Source organism: Oncorhynchus nerka, linkage group LG2 (genome assembly GCF_034236695.1).
Source record: "Oncorhynchus nerka isolate Pitt River linkage group LG2, Oner_Uvic_2.0, whole genome shotgun sequence".
Lineage (NCBI taxonomy): Eukaryota > Metazoa > Chordata > Actinopteri > Salmoniformes > Salmonidae > Oncorhynchus > Oncorhynchus nerka.
Window position 1 is genome coordinate 49,270,875 of NC_088397.1, and position 23,241 is coordinate 49,294,115.

General features: G+C 43.2%; 1 protein-coding gene across 7 annotated transcripts in view; it reads left to right on the forward strand.

The window, feature by feature from the left end:
• LOC115136901 (band 4.1-like protein 1) overlaps positions 1–23,241 on the forward strand; it is a 113,881-nt gene that overhangs the window by 72,313 nt on the left and 18,327 nt on the right. For 4 of the 7 annotated variants that reach the window (XM_065027332.1, XM_065027310.1, XM_065027325.1 and 1 more), the window contains exons 4-13: positions 490–594; positions 5,870–5,912; positions 7,243–7,318; positions 12,709–12,927; positions 13,390–13,477; positions 13,649–13,801; positions 14,978–15,075; positions 16,540–16,715; positions 16,901–17,148; positions 19,949–20,098. In XM_065027332.1, the coding sequence (XP_064883404.1) occupies positions 490–594; positions 5,870–5,912; positions 7,243–7,318; positions 12,709–12,927; positions 13,390–13,477; positions 13,649–13,801; positions 14,978–15,075; positions 16,540–16,715; positions 16,901–17,148; positions 19,949–20,098 (1,356 nt within the window). Of the gene's footprint in view, positions 1–489; positions 595–5,869; positions 5,913–7,242; positions 7,319–11,887; positions 12,274–12,708; positions 12,928–13,389; positions 13,478–13,648; positions 13,802–14,977; positions 15,076–16,539; positions 16,716–16,900; positions 17,149–19,948; positions 20,099–23,241 lie in introns of those variants that run through there. The other 3 variants (XM_065027317.1, XM_065027341.1, XM_065027355.1) reach the window with 3 other exon arrangements.

Here is a 23,241-nt window from a genome sequence, read left to right on the forward strand (position 1 = left end):
AACTACATTTGCACACTTCTTCGGTCTGTCCTTCACAGGAATGTGACAAGAAGATGAACCATTTGGATAGGGTTGAGTGGCATTGGATATTGCACTGTTTGCTCAGACCGCTTATCATGCAGAAAGCAATCTTCCTACAATTCAGTGTTCATTTTCCCTGTCAAGTATTTGATCAATTCTGACTGTAACACAGCACTCAAGGGCAGAACTGTTCTAGCCTGTAGACAGCAACAGATAGCAGCTGGTGTCAAGATGGCTTCCCTATCTGGTTGGGGAGAGAGACGCATTCTGTTGTGTTGATTGATACATTTGCAGTTACATGACACTCTCAATACACTTCCAAGAATACAAATGTATGCACGTCAACAAAACCATGCGGTGTCGTTATGCTTTAATCAGTGAGGCCAGGTCACATGGTCAGAAATCTCCTGACCCTTGATTTGACCCTTGAATGACACGTGAATGACACGTGTGTCTGTGTTTCTGCAGAAGCACTGCAAAGGACAGGCCCTGCTGGACAAGGTGTGTGAGCACCTCAACCTCCTGGAGAAGGACTACTTTGGTCTGACATTCAGTGAGGCGGACAGCCAAAAGGTTAGTGCCTTGTCATGTACCCCCCCCTTCCCCCTTCTTCTCATGAAATACTGTCTTCGGCACAATCACCATTCCTCTCACCATAACAACAGAAGACACAGCAGGCTCTGGCAATAGTGAGCCACTCCGTTCGGAATTGGAAATGAAAATGTGCATGCTAGGTCAAATTCAGATCAACAAGCAATTTATACAATTTAAGATAAAATGGCGCCCTAAACTCCTTAACACATTTGAACACTTAATCATCATCAGCCTACATTAGATAGCCCGATTAGTGCTCCACTGACGTCTGTGCTTTTGACTCTCCAAATGGAACTAGGAAGGGTAATTGGAGTAGAACGGGTGTAATTATGGTTATTACGCAACTGGCTAAGATTTAGCTCTGAGACCAAATTGAATGGCCATGACAGTCAGCCTGTATTAACTGGTATTAGGGTTGTTTTGAGGATGTGTGTGTTTTGGGTCTACCCTTCCTGTGTACACCTCACCTTCAGGGCAGGTATTGCAAATTGCAGTGATTGTGTAAAGATAGGATTTGGCATGTTGAGAGAGAACGGCCACTAAGGTGAGAGAAACACACCTGTCTCCTGTCACTAATAACAGCTTGTATAGGTCTCAGTAGTTACAGAATGACATGTTGTGACGTGATTTGTCACAAGTGGTTGAGATTTTTGAGCCCGTTCTGTCTGGGGAAGAGAAAGTAGTGTGTGTGTGAGGCAAACACGATAAATGCTGGAGGATTTATCTCACAGCATACAGTTGAAGTCTGAAGTTTATATACACCTTAGCCAAATACATTTATACTCAGTTTTTCACAATTCCTGACATTTAATCCCAGTAAAAATGATCTTCTTAGGTCAGATAGGATCACCACTTTATTTTAAGAATGTGAAATGTCAGAATAATAGTAGAGTGATTTATTTCAGCTTTACTTCTTTCATCACATTCCTAGTGGGTCAGAAGTTTACATACACTCAATTAGTATTTGGTAGTATTGCCTTTAAATGGTTTAACTTGGGTCAAATGTTTCGGGTAGCCTTCCACAAGCTTCCCACAATAAATTGGGTGAATTTTGGCCCATTCCTCCTGACAGAGCTGGTGTAACTGAGTCAGGTTTATAAGCCTCCTTGCTCGCATACGCGTATTCAGATCTGCCCACAAATGTTCTATAGAATTGAGGTCAGGGCGTTGTGATGGCCACTCCAATACCTTGACTTTGTTGCCCTTAAGCCATTTTGCCACAATTTTGGAAGTATGCTTGGGGTCATTGTCCATTTGGAATACCCATTTGCGACCAAGCTTTAACTTCCTGACTGATGTCTTCAGATGTTGCTTCAATATATCCACATAATTTTCCTTCCAATTATCCACATAACCTAATATCCACATCAGTTTCCTTGGCAAGTCGGTTAGATGTCCTAAACGACTTGCCAAAACTACAGTTTGTTAACAAGAAATTTGTGGAGTGGTTTAAAAATGAGTTTTAATGACTCCAACCTAAGTGTTTGTAAACTTCCGACTTCAACTGTAGGTACCTCTGAGAGAAGGTAGGCCCCCTCTTCAATACCAGGGCAGCATTTACTGTCTGGGGTCCTCGGTGACTCTAAGCCAAACAATACTTGATTGAAATGTCTTCCTCAAACTCCTCTCTGCCTCTCTTTGAGGATATTATGTCCACACCATTTGAGGAGAACATCTATTGTGTTATGATTGCTTTGTGAACTTTGACTCCAGTGCATCCTGGCAGCAGAACAGTGAGAACAGTTGTTATTCCTGCTGGACTGCTCTACAGAGAGGAGACAAATGAGACAGTGCCTTTTTAGTTATTGAGTGGTATTTGGCCCAAGCCGACATCAGAGAGATTCAGGAGGATAATAAATGACTGCTGTTGATTATGGTGCTTAGCACGCTGATTAAGCACCAGAGGACCTCACTCAGGTTGTGTGTGAGTGAGAGCTTGTTAGTGTTTGTGTGAGTGGATTTCAGTTCATTAAATGCAAACCTCACCGGCCAAGTTGTGTGCGTGAGCGCTGCAAAATAATTTCACCCGCACCAAGTGCTAAAATATAATTTGGCCCTATTTGAGACATGCCAAACGCTGCAAGTCCCCTCCTTATTGGATATCGGTAAGCTACAAACCCACGTTGATGCCTATAAGACAAACAAGGAGAGATTAATTCAAGAACTAACTAAAAAACGAACTAGGCTTCTCTTTTTATGTGTGGATTAATCGTTGGAGTAGAGAAACATGATTTTATATGGCTCTGGGTCAAAATTCTACAAAGAACCATCTAAAAAGAGGAACATGTGCATAACAGGTAAAATAACAATCCAATGTTTATCTCTAAGGACAAACCAGGCCCACAGTGTCCAGTCTGGAGCGTGAAGCCCAGAGCTCTGCTGGTTGGCTACTGCGTAGCAAGTTAGAGGTGCCAAAAGCGCTGGTCTGCCCTAGAAAGCCTATGTAAATTACAATCACTAGAATGGCAAAACAACGTTTTTTTAAACAGCCGTTTTGGCCTGTAAAATGTGTTTATTATGATCAAGTTTGATCCTCACAGTGAATTATTTGAAAGTTCGCTACAAATCGAGATATTTAATTAAATAGTGATCCATTCTGACTACTACATTTGTGACTCACAACCTGGATTTGGTCTTCTGTAGCAAAATTAGAAAATGTGTTTTTTACATTGGATCAAAGCAGAGGCTCAGTGCTACAAAATAGTATATCACACACTGCATATTTGGGGAACAATGGGAAAGTATTTCTGCTGAGAAAATGGCCTTTGAATGGTTTGGTATCTAGTGAAGAACTCTTCTTTGTCTACACCCATTCAGCATCGTTCACACCCTCTTAAACTTTAGCCACACCCATCTCCTTTCGCTCTCGGTGAGTTCACAGCACACACTTGATGCTCTGGACGATGATTTGTTTACCTCTGGATAACATGAAAACATGCTAACCAGCTCTGCTGGCAACAATTATATTACGCTTTTTTGCAGATGTTTACTGACACCGGCCATATTCAACGGGTGTTGTACACTTTAGATGAGTCATGTAGCTAGCTAGGTAAATAATAAACCTGGCTAGGTAAACAACGTGTAAGATCACACACGTCACGTAACGTTAGCTAACGAGCCAGCCAGCAAACGTTAGCTAGTTAAACAACAATGAACATAGTGCCAAATCATGCCGTTACTATCCTGCATGAATCTGGTGGGAGCTAACTAACCAGGTTCAATGTTAGCTAGCTAACATTAGGCTCTAACTAGCGAAGCAAACGGTTCTGGGATACGAATAATAACGTCATACACATAACAGCTAGGGAGCCAGCCAGCTAACGTAAGCTAGCTAGCTAACAGTACACTTTAGCTTGAAATGAAACCACTTTCTGTCAAAATTAGAAACGTGTAATATCTGAATGTAGCTAGCCAGACTATCTTACCCGTATACATAATCATGCATGATGGACGCATCTCCCTGTCACGGATGCCATGCCATGGTTGCCCTTAGTTTGAAGATGTTATCCTTAGTTTGAAGATGTTTTCTCCATCTCTTTAGCTATCACACTCTAATTCCACTGATTTTCAAAACTCAACCTCCAGAAAGTAGAGAGCAACACTTTTTCAGCCCCACTACACGATACATTTTAAAAAAGCTGCGTTCAACAAGATTACATACACAGACCGACCAGCTAAAATAGACAGACGCCCTTTATTTGGCAGACCAATCTGAACTCCTCTCTTGGCTTGTCCAGCCAACTCATTATCTCAGCCAATCATGGCCAGTAGGAAGGTTGCTGAATTTTTCTGTGGCTTAACCAACAAGGCTCGTAATTTAATAATTGTATTTGTATCACGGGCCAGCAGGCCACAAGGAGACTTGCGCCCTCATGCATGCTCTTTGCATGCTCTTTGCATGTGCACCCAGCAGCGTTGGGTTAACTCTCTCTGGCAGGATAAAAATGACTACATCAACCATGATCCTTTCTGATATTTGGTGCCATTCAGCAATATGGGGTGCTTCAAATTCAAATACTTCCGGCTTCATGTGCCATCGTCACTATCACTATCTACCGGTTTCAATGTCTATGGGACAAACTAGCTAGCAGCAGCTAGCAACAGCTAGCTAGCTAAATGTCCTTGAATGTTTCATGTATGTTTCGACCTGTCCCTAAATGATAAAAGTTGGTTCACAGTTGGTTTGATATGTTAACCTGCGTGTCATGATCGTGTCTGGTGGGGATAGACAAAATCAACATGTGTGGATTGCCGGTGTAGTCAGCATGTTAGTGTGCAGGTGTGGGTGAATATTTCAGGTTGTGTGTACTGAAATTGCCACTGTATCGCATTAGTGGAAACCAAGACTGTTCTCATGGCAGATCTGATCGTTTTGACTACTAGCAGGTTAGGAGAATTAATGTGGCAGTTTAGGAGAATAATGTTCAGGTTCTGAAAAGCGTTAGCTAAAATGTTAAAATTGTCCCTGATGCAACTAACATATCTAATTACAACCAGGCCTGCCCTGAGAACAGACTTGGTTTCCACTAATGCGATGCTGTGAAATTGGCAGGAACACTCCAAAGATAGTATTGGAGACTGCGGTGCTGTTTCAACCTATTCCACTCCTGATTTTACAGTGATAGAGTGATACTGTAGTAGCTGCCAAAAATACTTTCACCATTACTCAGCAGCTGGGATGTGCCACTCAGGCTCAGAAAGCTGGGAAGCTCACTGTCAGTGGTCAGGCACACGCCTGCCTGCACTATTATCCATGCAATAGGCATATTCACACTTCCTGTTCAACTAACAGCACATGCGCATGGTGTGATTGTCAAAGAGCAGGCCATAACCTGAGAGATTTCACACCCGACAAGAGGGTGTGCATTGAATGAGAAAGCTTTATCAACACAAGGCAGGAGGGAGAGTAGCTGTACAAAACTGCGCCTCTTGTGGCGAACGATGTCAATGTACATATCTGGTGTGATACGAGCTAGGATAACTGGCCAGTGGTAATTCACTGTCAAAATGGGCTAACAGATGCTGGGACTGACACTCTCATTTCCTCATGCTGAAAGTCTCAGTGGGGGAGGGTTCCTCCTGCTTCCTCCCTCTCCTCCTCGTTCCATTGAACCACATGTACAGTGAAGGCTTTCACTAGAAACACCATTTGTAATTAGAGCTGCGGAGTGAATCGGAGCATGGCAACAGGGTGTGCATTAGCCACGTCTCTCACAGACGCCTATGAATGCTCTCTCTTCTGTCTGTCTTTCAGAATTGGTTGGACCCCTCCAAGGAGATCAAGAAGCAGATGCGCAGTGAGTATCCTTGTCCCACACGCAGTATACGTAGCACATAGCACAGACACATCACATCCACACACAGTGACCGAAAACACAGTTATTATTCAAATACTGTTTGTTTCTAAATGGAATCTGCTAAGTACTTATGCAGTACAATGAGAAGCTGTAGGTCCATTTAAGACAATATAATGAGTTTATGTTTAATACAAGCTTGTTTCTATGCTATTGTTGTAGCCGTATTTAAATGTTCTCAGACACTTTTATTGGTGATTTGGCTATGTCTTACATGTGTCACACACAGGTAGAATCAGGAATTCCCCAAGGCAGCTGTCTAGTCCCCTTACTTTTTCAACATGTCATTGGCTTTGAGTGAAGCCAGTGTGTCTATGTATGTGGATGACTCAACACTATACATGTCAGCTACTACAACGACTGAAATGACTGCCACACAGAATGTGTGGCAAGGAATAAATTGGTACTAAATACTTAAAAAACTAAAAGCATTGTATTTGGGACAAATCATTCACTAAACCCTAAACCTCAACTAAATCTTGTGATAAATCATGTGGAAATTGAGCAAGTTGAGATGACTAAACTGCATGAAGTAACCCTGGATTGTAAACTGTCATGGTCAAAACATATTGATATCATGGTCAAAACATATTATGGACATCTGTCCATAATAAAGTGCTACTCTGCCTTCTTAACAACACTATCAACAAGGTGAGTTCTACAGGCCCTAGTTTTGTCACACCTGGACTACTGTTCAGTCGTGCAGGTGCCACGAAGAGGGACTTAGGAAAATTACAATTGGCTCAGAACAGGACGTACACAGAGAGCTAACATTAATAAGATGGATGTCAATCTCTCCTGGCTCAAAGTGGAGGAGAGATTGACTTCATCACTACTTGTTTTTGTAAGGTATTAACATGTTGAATGCCTGTCTGAACTATTGGCACACAGCTCGGACACCCATGCATACCCCACAAGACATGCCACAAGAAAGGAGTCTCTTCACAGTCCCCAAGTCTAGTACATACTATGGGAGGCACACAGTACTACATAGAGCCTTGACTACATGGAACTCTATTCCACATCATGGATTTTGTGTTGTAGATATGTGGTAGTAAAGTAGGGGCCTGAGGGCACACACTTAATGTGTTGTGCAATCTGTTGTGAATGTATTGTAATGTTTTTAAAATGGTATAACTGTCTTAATTTAGCTGGATCCCAGGAATAGTAGATGCTGCTAATGGGGATCCATTATAAATACAAATACATCGCATCAGTGATAGATGTCCAGTCAACACAGTAAACTCATCCCCTCTCCTCTGTCTGTCCTCAGCTGCTCCCTGGCACTTTGCCTTCTCTGTCAAGTTCTACCCTCCAGACCCCTCCCAGCTCACAGAGGACATCACCAGGTACTGTGGTCCAGCAGGGCAGCATGAAGAGGCACCCATATCATTTTCACACTGTATAAAAACTCAGTTTATTAGGTACACCACTCCATTCACGAAAATGGTTTGCTCCAATAAACAGTGATTCACGTGGCCATGGCTTGCTACAGTTGAAGTCGGAAGTTTACATACACCTTAGACATATATATTTAAACTCAGTTTTAACCATTTCTAACATTTTATCCAAGTAAAAATTCCCTGTCTTAGGTCAGTTAGGATCACCACTTTATTTTAAGAATGTGAAATGTCAAATCAAATAATTATTTATTTTAGCTTCTCTTTCTTTCATCACATTCCCACTGGGTCAGAAGATACATGCACTCAATTAGTATTTGGTAGCATTGCCTTTACATTGTTTAACTTGGGTCAAATGTTTCAGGTAGCCTTCCACAAGCTTCCCACAATAAGTTGGGTGAATTTTGGCCCATTCCTCCTGACAGAGCTGGTGTAACTGAGTCAGGTTTGTAGGCCTCCTTGCTCGCACATGCTTTTTCAGTTCTGCCCACAAATGTTCTATATGATTGAGGTCAGGGCTTTATGATGGCATCTCCAATACCTTGACTTTGTTGTCCTTAATTCATTTTGCCACAACTTTGGAAGAATGTCATTGTCCATTTGGAATACCCATTTGCGACCAAGCTTTAACTTCCTGACTGATGTCTTGAGATGTTACATCAATATATCCACATAATTTTCCTGCCTCATGATGCCATCAATTTTGTGAAGTGCAGCAGTCCCTCCCGCAGCAAAGCACCACCACAACATGGTGCTACCTCCCCCGTGCTTCACGGTTGGGATGGTGTTCTTCGGCTTGCAAGCCTCCCCCTTTTTCTTCCAACCATAACGATGGTCATTATCAGACCAGAGGACATTTCTCCAAAAAGTACAATCTTGTCCCCATGTGCAGTTGCAAACCGTAGTCTGGCTTTTTTATGCCGGTTTTGGAGCAGTGGCTTCTTCCTTGCTGAGCGGCCTTTCAGGTTATGGCAATATAGGACTCGTTTTACTGTGGATATAGATACTTTTGTACCCGTTTCCTCCAGCATCTTCACAAGGTCCTTTGCTGTTGTTCTGGGATTGATTTTCACTTTTCACACCAAAGTACATACACCTCTAGGAGACAGAAGGCGTCTCCTTCCTGAGCAGTATGATGGCTGCGTGGTCCCATGTTGTTTATACGTTGTACCTTCAGGCGTTTGGAAATTGCTCCCAAGGATGAACCAGACTTGTGGAGGTCTACAATTTTTTTTCTGAGGTCTTGGCTGATTTCTTTAGATTTTCCCATAATGTCAAGCAAAGAGGCATTGAGTTTGAAGGTAGGCCTTGAAATACATCCACAGGTACATCTCCAATTGACTCAAACTATGTCAATTAGCCTATCAGAAGCTTCTAAAGCCATTACCTATTTTTCTGGAATTTTCCAAGCTGTTTAAGGGCACAGTCAACTTAGTGTATGTAACTTAATGTTCGATTGAATGTTCGAATGGGCAAAACGAGTGACCTAAAGGACTTTGAGTGTGGTATGGCCTCCTGGGCTTTCCCTGCACACCAGTGTCTAGGTTTTAGAGAGAATGGGGCGACAAACAAAAAACATCCAGTGCGCGAAAACAGTTAGTTGAGTAGAGAGGTCAAATGAGAATGGCAAGAATCGTGCAAGCTAACATGCGGGCCACAAACAAGTAAGTAACGGCGCTGTACAACAGTGATGTGCAGAATGGCATCTCGGAACGCACAACTTGTCCGTCCTTTCACGGATGGGCTATTGCAACAGCCGACCACACCGCGTTCCAATCCTATCAGCTTGTCGTGTAGCCTGAGTAACATTTATTTTTATTTTATCTTTATTTAACTAGGTAGGCCAGTTGAGGCCAAGATAAAGCAAAGCAGTGCAACAGAAACAACACAGAGTTACACATTAACAAACGTACAGTCAATAATGCAATAGAAAAATCTATGTACAGTGTGTGCAAATAGAGAAGAGTAAGGAGGTAAGGCAATAAATAGGCCATGGCGGCGAAATAATGACAATTTAGCATCAACACTGGAGTGATAGATGTGCAGATGATGATGTGCAAGTAGAGATACTGGGGTGCAAAAGAGCAAGAGGATAACATGAGGACACAATGGGTAAAATTAAGGACAAGTTTACTCAGCACCATCACAGCATACATCATCAGCACATGCATACTCTTCTTCTCCCTATCTGAAATCTGAAATCCTGTTCTCATTGTACTTCCGTTCTGTGTCAGGTAGGATAGAATACCTGTGTCTCTAGTGGTAAATATGGGTAGTGCAGCAGAACATAACATATTTCCCTCTTGTGAAAGCTTTCTAAGAACAACCCAAATAAAACATTTCACAATTCTTTCATTGAACAGTTATTCTTATTCAAAGCACAGAATGGCACTGTTAAAATGCAGGAACGTTCGCTACGGCTCAACTGACCACACACAGAAGTAAGCGTTTCCTTTTCTACCATAGTGTATTTCCGCTCGACTGAGGAGAAGGAACGGGATGCAGAACTGTCCGTTCTGTTCCGTCTGGATGTATTTGCACACCACCCAAGTCATAATCTGATGCATCTGTGGACACCAGAAGAGCAGGGTTGAGTATAGCCAGAATCACAGAATCCAGATAACACTATATTTGGATAGTCCATCTGTAATTGCTCTACAGACTATCCGTAACATTTCAATTAACTTCTTCCAACCTTATCCTAACCCTAAACTTAACCCTTATTCTTAGCGTCAATCAAACTATTTGTCACATGCACTGAATACAACAGGTGTAGGCTTTACTGTGAAATGCTTACATACAAGCCCTTTCCCAACAATGCAGAGTTAAACAAGAACATTTTTAAATAATACAAATAAATTACTAACACAATAAATAAATAACAATAATAAAGGCTATGTTCAAGGAGTACCGGTACCGAGTCAATGTGCAGGGGTACGAGGTAGTTGAGGCAATATGTACATGTAGGCAGGTGCAAAAGTATCTAGGCAATCAGGATAGATAAACAGAGTAGCATCAGCATCAATATGCATGTGTGTGTGTATGAGTGTGTGTTGGAGTGACATTGTAAAAAGGTGTCAGTGTGTGGGTAGAGTCCAGTGAATATGGATAGAGTCAGTGCAAAAAAAGGTCAAATGGTATGGGTAGCCATTTGATTAACTGTTCAGCAGTCTTATGGCTTAGGGGTAGAAGCTGTTCAGGAGCCTAAACATTGCCCTAAATCTAGCTGTAACCTCAGCAAGCAGTTGCTTATCAACAGATGGTTTGTTGATGGTGTGACCATCTGTAGAGTATGTACAAAAATAAAGTGTGACCAAACAGAATTCAACAATTATTGCAGTAGGTAGGAATCAACTAAATGTATTGAAAAGTAATTAATTAGCCTAAGTTCATCATTAGACGAACAGAATGATGAACAGAATGCATCAGTGATTCGTATTTCGTGTGACTTTCTGAAGAGGCATCGAGAATTCCCCGTCTGTATCTGTGGTGCGGGTGCCTACCACTTTGTGTAGCCGTTAGCGATGATGGTGGGGGTGGAAACCTGGAAAAACAAAATGCAGAAAATGAAATTTGGGAAAACGGATTCAGGCTACTAATAATACAGATTTAATAGGGCCCTATATAAAGTATACACACACACACACACACATAGTATTCAGACCCCTTCACCTTTTCACATTTTGTTACGTTACAGCCTTATTCTAAAATGGATTTAATTGTTCTTCAATTCAGACCCTTTACTCAGTACTTTCTTGAAGCACCTTTGCCAGCGATTACAGCCTCGTGTCTTCTTGGGTATGACGCTACAAGCTTGCACACCTGTATTTGGGGAGTTTATCCCATTCTTCTCTGCAGATCCTCTCAAGCTCTGTCAGGTTTTATGGGGAGCGTCGCTGCACAGCTATTTTCAGGTCAAGACCGGACTCCGGCTGGTCCACTCAAGGACATTCAGAGACTTGTCCCGAAGCCACTCCTGCATTGTCTTGACTGTGTGCTTTGGGTCTTTGTCCTGTTGGAAGGTGAACCTTCGCCCCAGTCTGCGGTCCTGAGTGCTCTGGAGCAGGTTTTCATCAAGGATCTCTGCACTTTGCTCCGGTCATCTTTACCTCGATCCTGACTAGTCTCCCAGTCTCTGCCACTGAAAAACATCCCCGCAGCATGATACTACCACCACCATGCTTCACCGTAGGGATGGTATTGGCCAGGTGCCTTGTTTCCTCCAGATGTGATGCTTGGCATTCAGGCCAAAGAGTTCAATCTTGGTTTCATCAGACCAAAGAATCTTGTTTCTCATGATCTGAGAGTCCTTTAGGGGCCTTTTGGCAAATTCCAAGTGTGCTGTCATGTGCCTTTTACTGAGGAGTGGCTTCCGTCTGACCACTTTACCATAAAGGCCTGATTGGTGGAATGCTGCAGAGATGGTTGTCCTTCTAGAAGATGCTCCTATCTCCACAGAGGAACTCTGGAGCTCTGTCAGAGTGACTATCGGGTTCTTGGTCACCTCCCTGACCAAGGCCCTACTCCCCCGATTGCTCAGTTTGGCCGGGCGGCCAGCTCTAGGAAGAATCTTGGTGGTTCCAAATTTCTTCCATTTAAGAATGAGGGAGGCCACTGTGTTCTTCAGGAACTTCAATGCTGCAGAAATGTTTTGGTACCCTTCCTCAGATCTGTGCCTCAACAAAATCCTGTTTCGGAGCTCAACGGACAATTCCTTCAGCCTCATGGCTTGGTTTTTCCTCTGACATGCACTGTCAACTGTGAGATTCATATAGACAGGTGTGCCTTTCCAAATCATGTCCAATCAATTGAATTTACCACAGGTGGTCTCCAATCAAGTTGTGATCAATGGAAACAGGATGCACCTGAGCTCGAGTCTCATAGCACAGGGTTTGAATACTTATGTAAGTAAGGTATTTCTGTTTTTTTTTCTAAAAACTGTTTTTGCTTTGTCATAATGGGGTATTGTGTTTAGATTGAGGAAAACATTTATTTAATCCATTTTAGAATTAGGCTGTAACGTAACAAAATGTGGAAAAAGTGAAGGGTTCTGAATACTTTCCGAATGCACTGTATAAGCTCGCAGCATGCAGTCTCTCATACTTACAGTGTCGGTTTGCACATTAAAATATCGCTGTCAAATAACAACATTTTGTGTTGAAAGACTTTGTACAGTTGTAATCATTTCAGTGCATATTTCACAGCTGTCAAATAGTTCAAAATCCCACTCTACTTAGAAGGATTAGCTACATTTGGAATTCCACTGACTGTTATGGATTAACTCCTCAGCATTCTTGTTGGAGCTATGGCCTTTTTTAACGTCTCCCTCTCCTTCACAGGTACTACCTGTGTCTGCAGCTGAGAGATGACATGTTGTCAGGTCGTCTGCCCTGTTCCTTCGTGACCCACGCCCTGCTGGGTTCCTACGCCGTACAGGCCGAGTTGGGAGACTATGACACCGACGACCATGGCCCCGACTACGTCAGCGACTTCCGCTTCGCACCCAATCAGACACGAGAGCTGGAGGAGAGGGTCATGGAGCTCCATCGTAACTACAGGTAGGACGTACGGTTTTGTCCAAGAGTATAATCTGACCACCAGAAAATGATAGGGCCATGACTAGGGTCTTGTAGGTTTTCCTGGTCAGGTCACATGGTCAGAGAAATCTCTAGGCCCAGTTAGGTTTATTTCAGTTCAGTTTTTATAGTAAATCCATTTTAGTTACATTCATATGGAACCATTGGAGCCTGCTGATGAACCTTTGCTCAGACAGTGTCCAACAACATACCATACATATGTTGACAGATGCCACCACATTGCCCTGGTCTGTCATGGCCTTGCCAACACTGTCAATACTTCCCAAGTCTCAGGGTCTCCCCCATCCCTTTCCTGGCATGGCCCCTGCACTTGCCCAAGGAGTTATGGTAGAAAGGTGGAGGGAGAGACATGGGATTGAAAATATCACTCTTACCATTTTGAGTATTCAATTGGTTCTCCGGTTCTCCCATTTTTGGTTTCAGGGGTATGACTCCAGCTGACGCAGAAATCAACTTCCTGGAAAATGCTAAGAAGCTATCCATGTATGGGGTGGACCTTCATCATGCCAAGGTATGCTGTTACATATGACATGTTGTTAGTCTAAATTTCTATGTGACTGTGCAGGATTATTTATTTTACCAACATATTACTTTATTACTTGAATGTTTCCTCTCCTTACCTCTCTTTTTCCTCTCCTTTCATCTTCCTCTCCTCTGCCATGCTTGTCTTTGGCTGCTCCAGGATTCAGAAGGGATTGACATCATGCTGGGCGTGTGTGCCAACGGGCTCCTGATCTACCGCGACCGCCTGAGGATCAACCGCTTCGCCTGGCCAAAGATCCTTAAGATCTCCTACAAGAGGAGCAACTTCTACATCAAGATCCGGCCTGGAGAGGTAAGCTGAACCAAGTTAGTGGCTTCTCTGTACATTCTTAGAAAAAAAGCTTTGGCTGTCCCCATAGAGAATCTTTTTAGGTTCCAGTTAGAAAGGGTTCTACATGGAACATAACACGGTTCTACTTGAAACTAAAAGGGTTCTACCTGGAACCAAGAAGGGTTCTTCTAAGGGTTCTCCTCTGGGTGTAGATCAAGTCTTAGCCCCTTTCAAAATGAACATGAAACATGAACATTTATGCAGTATGCACCCCATAATTTCTGTTATAACTGGGAATACGTCCAGCTAAAGATTGTGAGGAAACGGATGTGTGGTCAGTTCGACTAACCAGAGGACTGGAAAATATTTAGTTCCCCCCAATTTAGCTGCTCCACAGGCTTAGATTCTATAGCCTGCCTTTCTCGCCCAGTCTCTATTCAGTTCTTTGCTGCACTGCAGCCTCAACCTCTGCAGCCTACTGAGCTCAGACCCAGCTCCGAAGCTCTGCCCAGTGTGACAGGCTGTCTGGCCAGGGCTGCTAAAGTGACAAGAGGCCCACAGTGAGCCTGTGGAAGAGCAGGATAAAGAGAGCCTTTAACACTGCCAGTGCAGCTGCAGCAGCAGCACCCAGAATAGAGGGATGAAAAGTGTAAATATAGTCATGAAAATTGAAACGCTACCCTCATGTTTGTCTCCACTGTTTGAAAATTGTCGTTTCTTAGCCGTTTGCTCGGCTCAGCGCAGGAATCTGTCTGGTGGTTACAGGGCTGGAATTTCAGGGAGAACAGATTACTAGTGTCCATACTTGGGAGTTTTAACCCTGCTTGTCAGCCGTTTGGCTTTGGAACAGGTGTCTGTGGCTTTACAGAAGTGAACAGTTTCACACTGTCTGTTTGCTTAGAGCTTGTTTCATCTCCTGAGTGACAAGCAGGCCGATCCAGCAAATCTATCTGAAAAGCATAGAACTTCAAATTGTGACAGTTTGGAATATGAAATAAAGTGACTATGCATTACAAAGTTGTTTTTTAAGAATGTATCATGTCATACAAAACTGCAGTCTCTTCCTCATACGGAATGGAACATGATGCATTCATGCAGTAAATGTAACCCCAAGAAACACCTGCTCCTCTCTCTTTTCCCTCCTTCCCTTCCTTTCGGTCTTCCCCTCTCCCTCAATCTCTCTCTTTCACGAACCAGTACGAGCAGTTTGAGAGCACTATTGGCTTCAAGCTTCCCAACCACCGGGCGGCTAAGAGACTATGGAAGGTCTGCATCGAGCACCACACCTTCTTCAGGTAAGAGCAACTTCAGGTATCTAATCCCCTCACTTGTAGCCCTCTTGTACCTATGTTACGTTACCCCATGCAAGCCATTTCTCCTTAGATCCTCTTGATTTTTAGGCAGCCAAATATAACCAAACACCACTCGCTTCAATCGTGTTCCCATCTCTCTATAGCTTTTTCCCCAGCCGCTTCCAGCACCTGCTATCCCACTGCTGGGGAAGCTCAGGAGTGATTAGAGCACAGCTTTGATCAGGGCTCGTTCTCCCTGTAGGCATCATCCACAGCAGCATTTTTGTTCCACAGCAGCCAGCACTACACTGAGGCTCGAGGTGTTTCCTTCTCTGTTTTGTGTCTTGGTCTTCATGTTACGACTTGTGTCTCTGGTGTTTCTCTGCCTGTGCTGCCTCGGGTTTTGAGAAATTCACTGCAAGGGTAGTAAGACACCAGGTAGCCTAGTGGTTAGAGCATTTTGCCCGTAACCGAAAGGTTGCTGGATCGAATCCCCGAGCTGACAAGGTAATAATCTGTTGTTCTGCCCCTGAACAAGGCAGTTGAATGACTGTTCCCCAGTAGCCTGTCATTGTAAATAAGAATTTGTTCTTAACTGACTTGCCTAGTTAAATAGCAAACAAAGGTAAGAGCAAGGGTTACTGAACTTTCTCATTAGGGGCCCCCCTTCCAGCGTTGGGGAACATCCTGGGCGTGCTCATGCACGATGCCTTTTTCTACGGGCACAAGCACTGTTCATGATGCAAACTGTTCACAGCCCTTTTGTTGATGGGGAGAATTTTGCAGGTTTAAATTCTTATTTCCTGCAATACAACACATTTTGTCATGGGTTGCATGGAAAATGTTGCCGTTTTTAAAGCAAATTGTCTTGCAATCCTATACATTTTGCCTTGTCCGATATGTATTCGTGTAATATTTGAGGGACTGAAAGTCTGAAAATCTATGTGCAAAAAAAACCTAGCTGACATGGGTTAGTTGATCTGGACATTTCTGACAAGTTATAAATAGCTCTGACTAACGTGACAAGAGGACCTGATGATGCACTTCCCAATTTTGAAATTGGACCTTGTGCATTCTACTATTACATCGTTCAAGAGTACGTTTAAAACTGGACCGAGTTTAGGAACCACTGAATTGAGCGATGTGTTCAAACAGATCCTGTTGCTCTAACACAAGTCCAAAGTTCTCAGCATTTTACAAAGCCGTCTACTACATCCAGTAATTACTCTCATACTTATATCTGCCATTTCTCTTAATTGTATTGCTGTAAAGCAAGGATGGTGAATTTCTCTTTCACCAGTATTTTATAGTTAACCCTTGTTTTTTTTGTGTTTTTTTATCGTTACAACCAAAATTACAACCGCAATCAGACAATGAAGATGTTCCTGAATCCGGATTCTCCAGGTTAAAGTCTCCAGAATTAGGGCTGACGAATTCCTCTCTGTCTGTGGACTATAACACCTCCAGGTTAGTGTCTCCGGAGCCTCCTCCTAAGGGCTTCCTGGTGATGGGCTCGAAGTTCCGCTACAGTGGGCGAACACAGGCCCAGACCCGGCAGGCCAGTGCCCTTATAGACCGGCCCGCGCCACACTTTGAACGATCCACCAGCAAGAGGTACCTGCTGTCCCGCAGTCTGGATGGAGGTAGGTACCATGGTTGTGTTCCTCAAAGGCTACTCACACAAGTGACAATTATTCAAAGTGAATTATATTATGAAATATCAGTGGCTATGGGATATTTTTTAGAAGCGGCTATGTATGTATATCTAGTGCTGGATTGTTCCCCTGTAAAAAAATAAAACAGTCCCACTGTGCCTTTGTCTAACCAGCAGAGTTCTCCCGGCCAGTGTCGGCCATGTGTGAGAACCAGGATGGTCTGTCCCGGCGCTGTGTCAGTGAACACCCCAACCTCCACAGCCCCTCTGGGGATGAACAGGAGACTGAACTGGAACCACCCAGTCTGGAGCAGGACCAAGAGGACCATGAGGAGGATCGGGATGAGGAACGGGATCCTGAGGAAGACCAGGACCAAGAGGAGGCGGGTGTCACCACCCCCAGCAAGAAGAAGGAGATCAAGGTACTGTTAGCGGATGGGAGGAGGGTTGATAGGGTAGATTTATGATACCGCGGTTGTCATATCTGGTTCAGAGGGTAAATGGCCCAACCTCGCATGGTTGACAGATCTATATGTTTTAGCCAACTCCTCTAACATTCCTTAGGCTACATGACATAGGAGTTGGATAAAGCACAAACAGATCTGTTGACCCAGGCTCAGCCTACTTGTCCCCACTTGCAATGCAGGAAAGTTCTCCTGTAACAGGGTGATCAAATTAGGATCCTGCATCTGTATGGACGCTTAGAGAGTCACACTGCTTCTGTGGAGATCATGTTTTTGTCAGGGTGGATCTGTATGTCTCAGGGCAGAGGGTCGTGACCGCAAGGGTGCAGGAGTGTACCGCTGGAACTTTTTTGGGGTCGCTGTGACGTTCCCTGCTGGGGTTTAAAAAGTGAAAGATTTGTCAGAACTAACTCTGCTGCCACTCAGTGGCTTATAGGCTAACCGTTATGGCTCACTATCCCCACTAACTGTCGTGTCGATCCTTCACTTCTCTCTCATAATGTCAAGCCGACTTAACCTCTCCTGCTGCTGTTCTTCCTTGCTCTCTCTCTCCCTGTCATTCACTAACATGCTCTCTCTCTCCCTGTCATTCACTAACATGCTCTCTCTCTCCCTGTCATTCACTAACATGCTCTCTCTCTCCCTGTCATTCACTAACATGCTCTCTCTCTCCCTGTCATTCACTAACATGCGCTCTCTCTCCCTGTCATTCACTAACATGCTCTCTCTCTCCCTGTCATTCACTAACATGCTCTCTCTCTCCCTGTCATTCACTAACATGCTCTCTCTCTCCCTGTCATTCACTAACATGCTCTCTCTCTCCCTGTCATTCACTAACATGCTCTCTCTCTCCCTATCATTCACTAACATGCTCTCTCTCTCCCTGTCATTCACTAACATGCTCTCTCTCTCCCTGTCATTCACTAACATGCTCTCTCTCTCCCTGTCATTCACTAACATGCTCTCTCTCTTTAACCCTCGCTGACAAAAGGAGGATGCTGGGTCCCCACTTGACAATATACAGGAGGTATTTGGTGTCTTGTGCCCCCGTCTGTCTCTCTGTTAGTCTGTCTGTCGGTCAGTGTGATTGTTCTTTGCCTACCTGTCTTGTTGTTTAGTAATCCCACATATTCCTGTTAAACTAGCAGTGGTTGACCGACAGTGAGGAATCTTCTGCACCATGTTATATTTGTTTGCACCCAAAGTATTACATTGAAGCTGCAAAGCCTTCATTTTATGCTGGTAATGCAATATTTTATTTCCTTCTAGAATGAACTACGGTTTTGGTACAGCTGTATTTTTAGTTGTTAAATAGTGCTTCGGGGGTAGAATTTTTGTTTTAAAAAATTGCATGAGGTGCTGCTCAAATCAAATAGACATGACAAAGTTCCCCAATGATCATTCAACTATCAGAGCAAGAGCCTAACTACAAGGATCTTACAGGCAATTCAATGTGAAAATCTGAAGTCAGCCTGCATGGTTGTGTATGTTCGTGTTCCTGGTTTGTGCTTCTGTGTGTTTGTGGCTGCTGCTGTCTTGTGTCCTGTCCGGGTTGCTCAGTCTCCCTGTCTGTCTGCCTGCCTGACCTCCTTGACTCACCATCTCTGCTCTTCCTCTCTGTCTCTGCATCCTCCCCCACTCCCCCTCCCCCACTCCACATGCCCCCGTCCCTGTCCCTGCTCCTGCCCCAACTCTGCCCTCTCAGTTGGACCAGGAGACAACCCCTCGACACAAGGAGGTACAGCTCATTGTGCTGATTATCTATCCAGAGTTGGAGTCTGTTCCAGGTCTATTCCTGTCTATTCAATTGGACATTGCATTTCTTCAGCAGTTCTGACAAAAGCTCTGAAGAAGGCCGCGAGGCCGATACATAAGCTTATTAAATATCAGTGATACTATCAAGAGCAGTGTGTGGTTTCCTTTTTCCTTCATTTCTTCAGCAGTTAAAATCAGCTCTGTAATTGACTGGAATTCAGATGGAATTGAATTCAACCCTGGTTCTGTCCCAGTGCTTTGTGACCCCCTCAACTGAACATGTGGTATCTACCAATATCTCACGATACTATTTGCAGAGTATTGAACACCGTGGAACCCTGCAATGTATGACTAGGACTAGGGGAGAAATTGCACTGAAGCTCCATTTCCTCTCTAGGTGCCTGTAGCATTAATGTGATGGCCCTATTGTTGCATGGAGATGCAACCAGCCTTCATATGAATTAACAGCATTCACTTAAGTCAGCCTTCAATTGATAGGCAGATACAGTCAATGAAAATGAATATTGGGCAAAAGTAGACTAGCTAGCTAGTCACTAAGACGATTTATTAGGGGACTCAGTTGTTTTACTTTTGTGTTTCATCTTAATAAACAATCCAAAAAGTCAGATAATAATTTCATTTCCGTGGGTCTTAATAGCATCCCAAATGCCATGTTCATTAATAGACAGACTACTGAACAGAATAGCAATGTGAAAACAGCCCACAAACAATGCACTTGATGCATGTGCTGAATCACTAAGTATTAAGACACATTGGTGTCTTTTCTTGTGTGCTGCCTGCGATATTAATGTCACTTTGATGTGTTATTTCAGATCACGTTCCGCTTGTCCATGCATATCAAGTCATAATGCAATTGAATTGAGTGTCAGTGTGATTACTACATGTGGTAATTGATATAGATGTCAAACTAATGTATATTTCTCTCTCCTTCTCTCCCAATCCTCTCTAATTATCATTATCTATCCCCTTTTATTCAATACAGTTTTTGGACAAGTCGGAGGATGTCTTATTGAAGCACCAGGCCAGTATCAATGAGCTGAAGAAAGCTCTGAGGGGACCCAACAGCAAGCTGACGAACCGTGAGAAACGTCTGTCAGGAACGCCCCCAGGCGGCACGCCCGAGAGGAAGGCTGTGAGTGTGGGATAAGGGTGGTGAGGACCAGCGGTCCACTGGCGCACGGGTGGAGGTTGAGAGATTTCACAATCTTTAACCTATGTACAGATTCTCTACTGTATGCCATGAATATATCACTGATAATGCCTTAAAGCTGCAATATGTAACTTTTTGGGCGACCCCGACCAAATTCACATAGAAACGTTAGTTCTAGATCTTTCATTCTTGGTACAAGCAAGTACTTTCGGCTACAATATTATATTTTTGGTTATGGAAAATATATTTCACAGCGGTTTAGATTGTACAATGGTTCTCTACACTATACTTGCTTGTTTTGTCACTTAAACTGAAACTATTATAATTTTAGCAACCAGGAAATGGTTTCTGCGTAGTGCACCTTTTTAATACTCCTGTTGAAACTGCCCTAGCGTTTGACAAATAGGCTGTGTGTGACCGACAGCGTTGATATTCCAGTCTTGAGGTTAGTTTTGTAGCACCTCTTACAGTTCACTCTCCTAGAACCCAGTATGCTTGGAGGTCAACACAGGAGAACATGTTTTTCTCCATTATTCATAGGGAAACAGACAGTACTGGTGCTTTTGGAATAATCTACAGTCTGATGTGAAACCAATAACTGTCTTTTTGACAATTACTTTTAAGGATAATAAAAATTCTTCAAGGTATTGTAGGTGGTTATTTATTGTAGATACAGTTGAAGTCTGAAGTTTACGTACACCTTAGCCATATACATTTAAACTCACAATTCCTGACATTTAATTCTAGAAAAAATCAGTTGGGATCACCACTTTATTTTAAGAATGTGAAATGTCAGACTAATAGTAGAGAATGATTTATTTCAGCTTTTATTTCTTTCATCACATTCCCAGTGGGTCAGAAGTTTACATGCACTCAATTAGTATTTAGTAGCATTGCCGTTAAATTGTTGAACTTGGGTCAAATGTTTCGGGTAGTCTTCCACAAGCGTCCCACAATAAGTTGGGTGAATGTTGGCCCATTCCTCCTGACAGAGCTGGTGTAACTGAGTCAGGTTTGTAGGCCTCCCTGCTCGCACAAGCTTTTTCAGTTCTGCCCATTAATTTTCTATAGGATTGAGGTCAGGGCTTTGTGATGGCCATTTCAATACCTTGACTTTGTTGTCCTTAAGCCATTTGGCCACATCTTTAGAAGTATGCTTGGTGTCATTGTTCATTTGGAAGACCCATTTGCGACCAAGCTTTAATTTCCTGACTGATGTCTTGAGATTTTGCTTCAAATATATCCACATAGTTTTCCTGCCTCATGATGCCATCTATTTTGTGAAGTGCACAAGTCCCTCCTGCAGCAAAGCACCCACACAACATGATGCTGCCACCCCCGTGCTTCACGGTTGGGATGGTGTTCTTCGGCTTGCAAGCCTCCCCCTTTTTCCTCCAAACATAACGATGGTCATTATGGCCAAACAGTTCTATTTTTGTTTCATCAGACCAGAGGACATTTCCCCAAAAAGTACGATCTTTGTCAACATGTGCAGTTGCAAACATAGTCAGGCTTTTTTATGGCAGTTTTGGAGCAGTGGCTTCTTCCTTGCTGAGCGGCCTTTCAGGTTATGTCGATATAGGACTCGTTTTACTGTGGCTATAGATACTTTTGTACCTGTTTCCTCCAGCATCTTCACAAGGTCCTTTGCTGTTGTTCTGGGATTGATTTTCACTTTTCGCACCAAAGTACGTTCATCTCTAGGAGACAACGTGTCTCCTTCCTGAACGATTTAACGGCTGCGTGGTCCCATTGTGTTTATACTATTGTTTGTACTATTGTTTGTACAGATTAACGTGGTAATTCGGGCATTTGGAAATTGCTCCCAAGGATGAACCAGACTTTTGGTGGACAATTTTTTGTCTGAGGTCTTGGCTGATTTCTTTAGATTTTCCCATGATGTCAAGCAAAGAGGTACTGAGTTTGAAGGAAGGCCTTGAAATACATCCACAGGTACACCTCCAATTGACTCAAATGATGTCAATTAGCCTATCAGAAGCTTCTAAAGCCATGACATCATTTTCTGGAATTTTCCAAGCTGTTTAAAGGTACAGTCAACTTAGTGTATATAAACTTCTGACCCACTGGACTTGTGATACAGTGAATTATAAGTAAAATAATCTGTCTGTAAACAATTGTTGGAAAAATGACTTATGTCATGCACAAAATAGATGTCCTAACCGACTTCTCAAAACAATTTTTGTTAACAAGAAATTTCAGGAGTGGTTGAAAAACGAGTTTTAATGACTCCAACCTAAGTGTATGTTAACTTCTGACTTCAACTGTAGGTACTGCTGCAGACTCAGACCCAATCTATTGGATAGTGTGATGGTACTGCTAAAATATACGGAACAAAAATATAAACGCAACATGCAACTATTTCAACAATTTTACTGAGTTACAGTTCATATAAGGAAATGAGTCAATTGAAATACATTTATTTGGCCCAAATCTATGCATTTCACATGACTGGGCAGAGGCTCAGCCATGGGTGGGCCTGGGAGAGCATACAGTAGGCCCACCCAGTTGGGAGCCAGGCTCACCGATTTGGGAGCCAGGCCCAGTCAATCAGAATTTGTTTTTCCCCACAAAAGAAGCCGGAAGTGGAGGTCCTGGGCTGGCGTGGTTACACTTGGTCCACGGTTGTCAGGCCGGTTACTGCCAAATTCTCTAAAACAATGTTATAGTAGAGAAACGAACATTCAATTCTCTGTCAACAGCTCTGGTGGACATTCCTGCAGTCAGCATGCCAATTGCACACTCCCTCAAAACCTGCGGAATCTGTGGCATGGTGTTGTGTTTAGAGTGGTCTTTTATTGTCCCCAGCACACTTTTCTTGATATGCCACACCTGTCAGGTGGAATGATTATCTTGGCAAAGGAGAAATGCTCACTAACAGGGATGTACACAAATTTGTGCACAACAGTTTAGAGAAATGAGCTTTTTGTGCATATGGAACATTTCTGGGATCTTTTATTTAAGCTCATGAAACATGGGACCATCACTTTACATGTTGTGTTTACATTTCTGTTCAGTCTAGATCATAAGAACATATTGAATTTGAAAAAACTGAAATCATGTCCTGCGTTTATCATTAAAGGTGGGTGTTTGTGGTGATACGCACA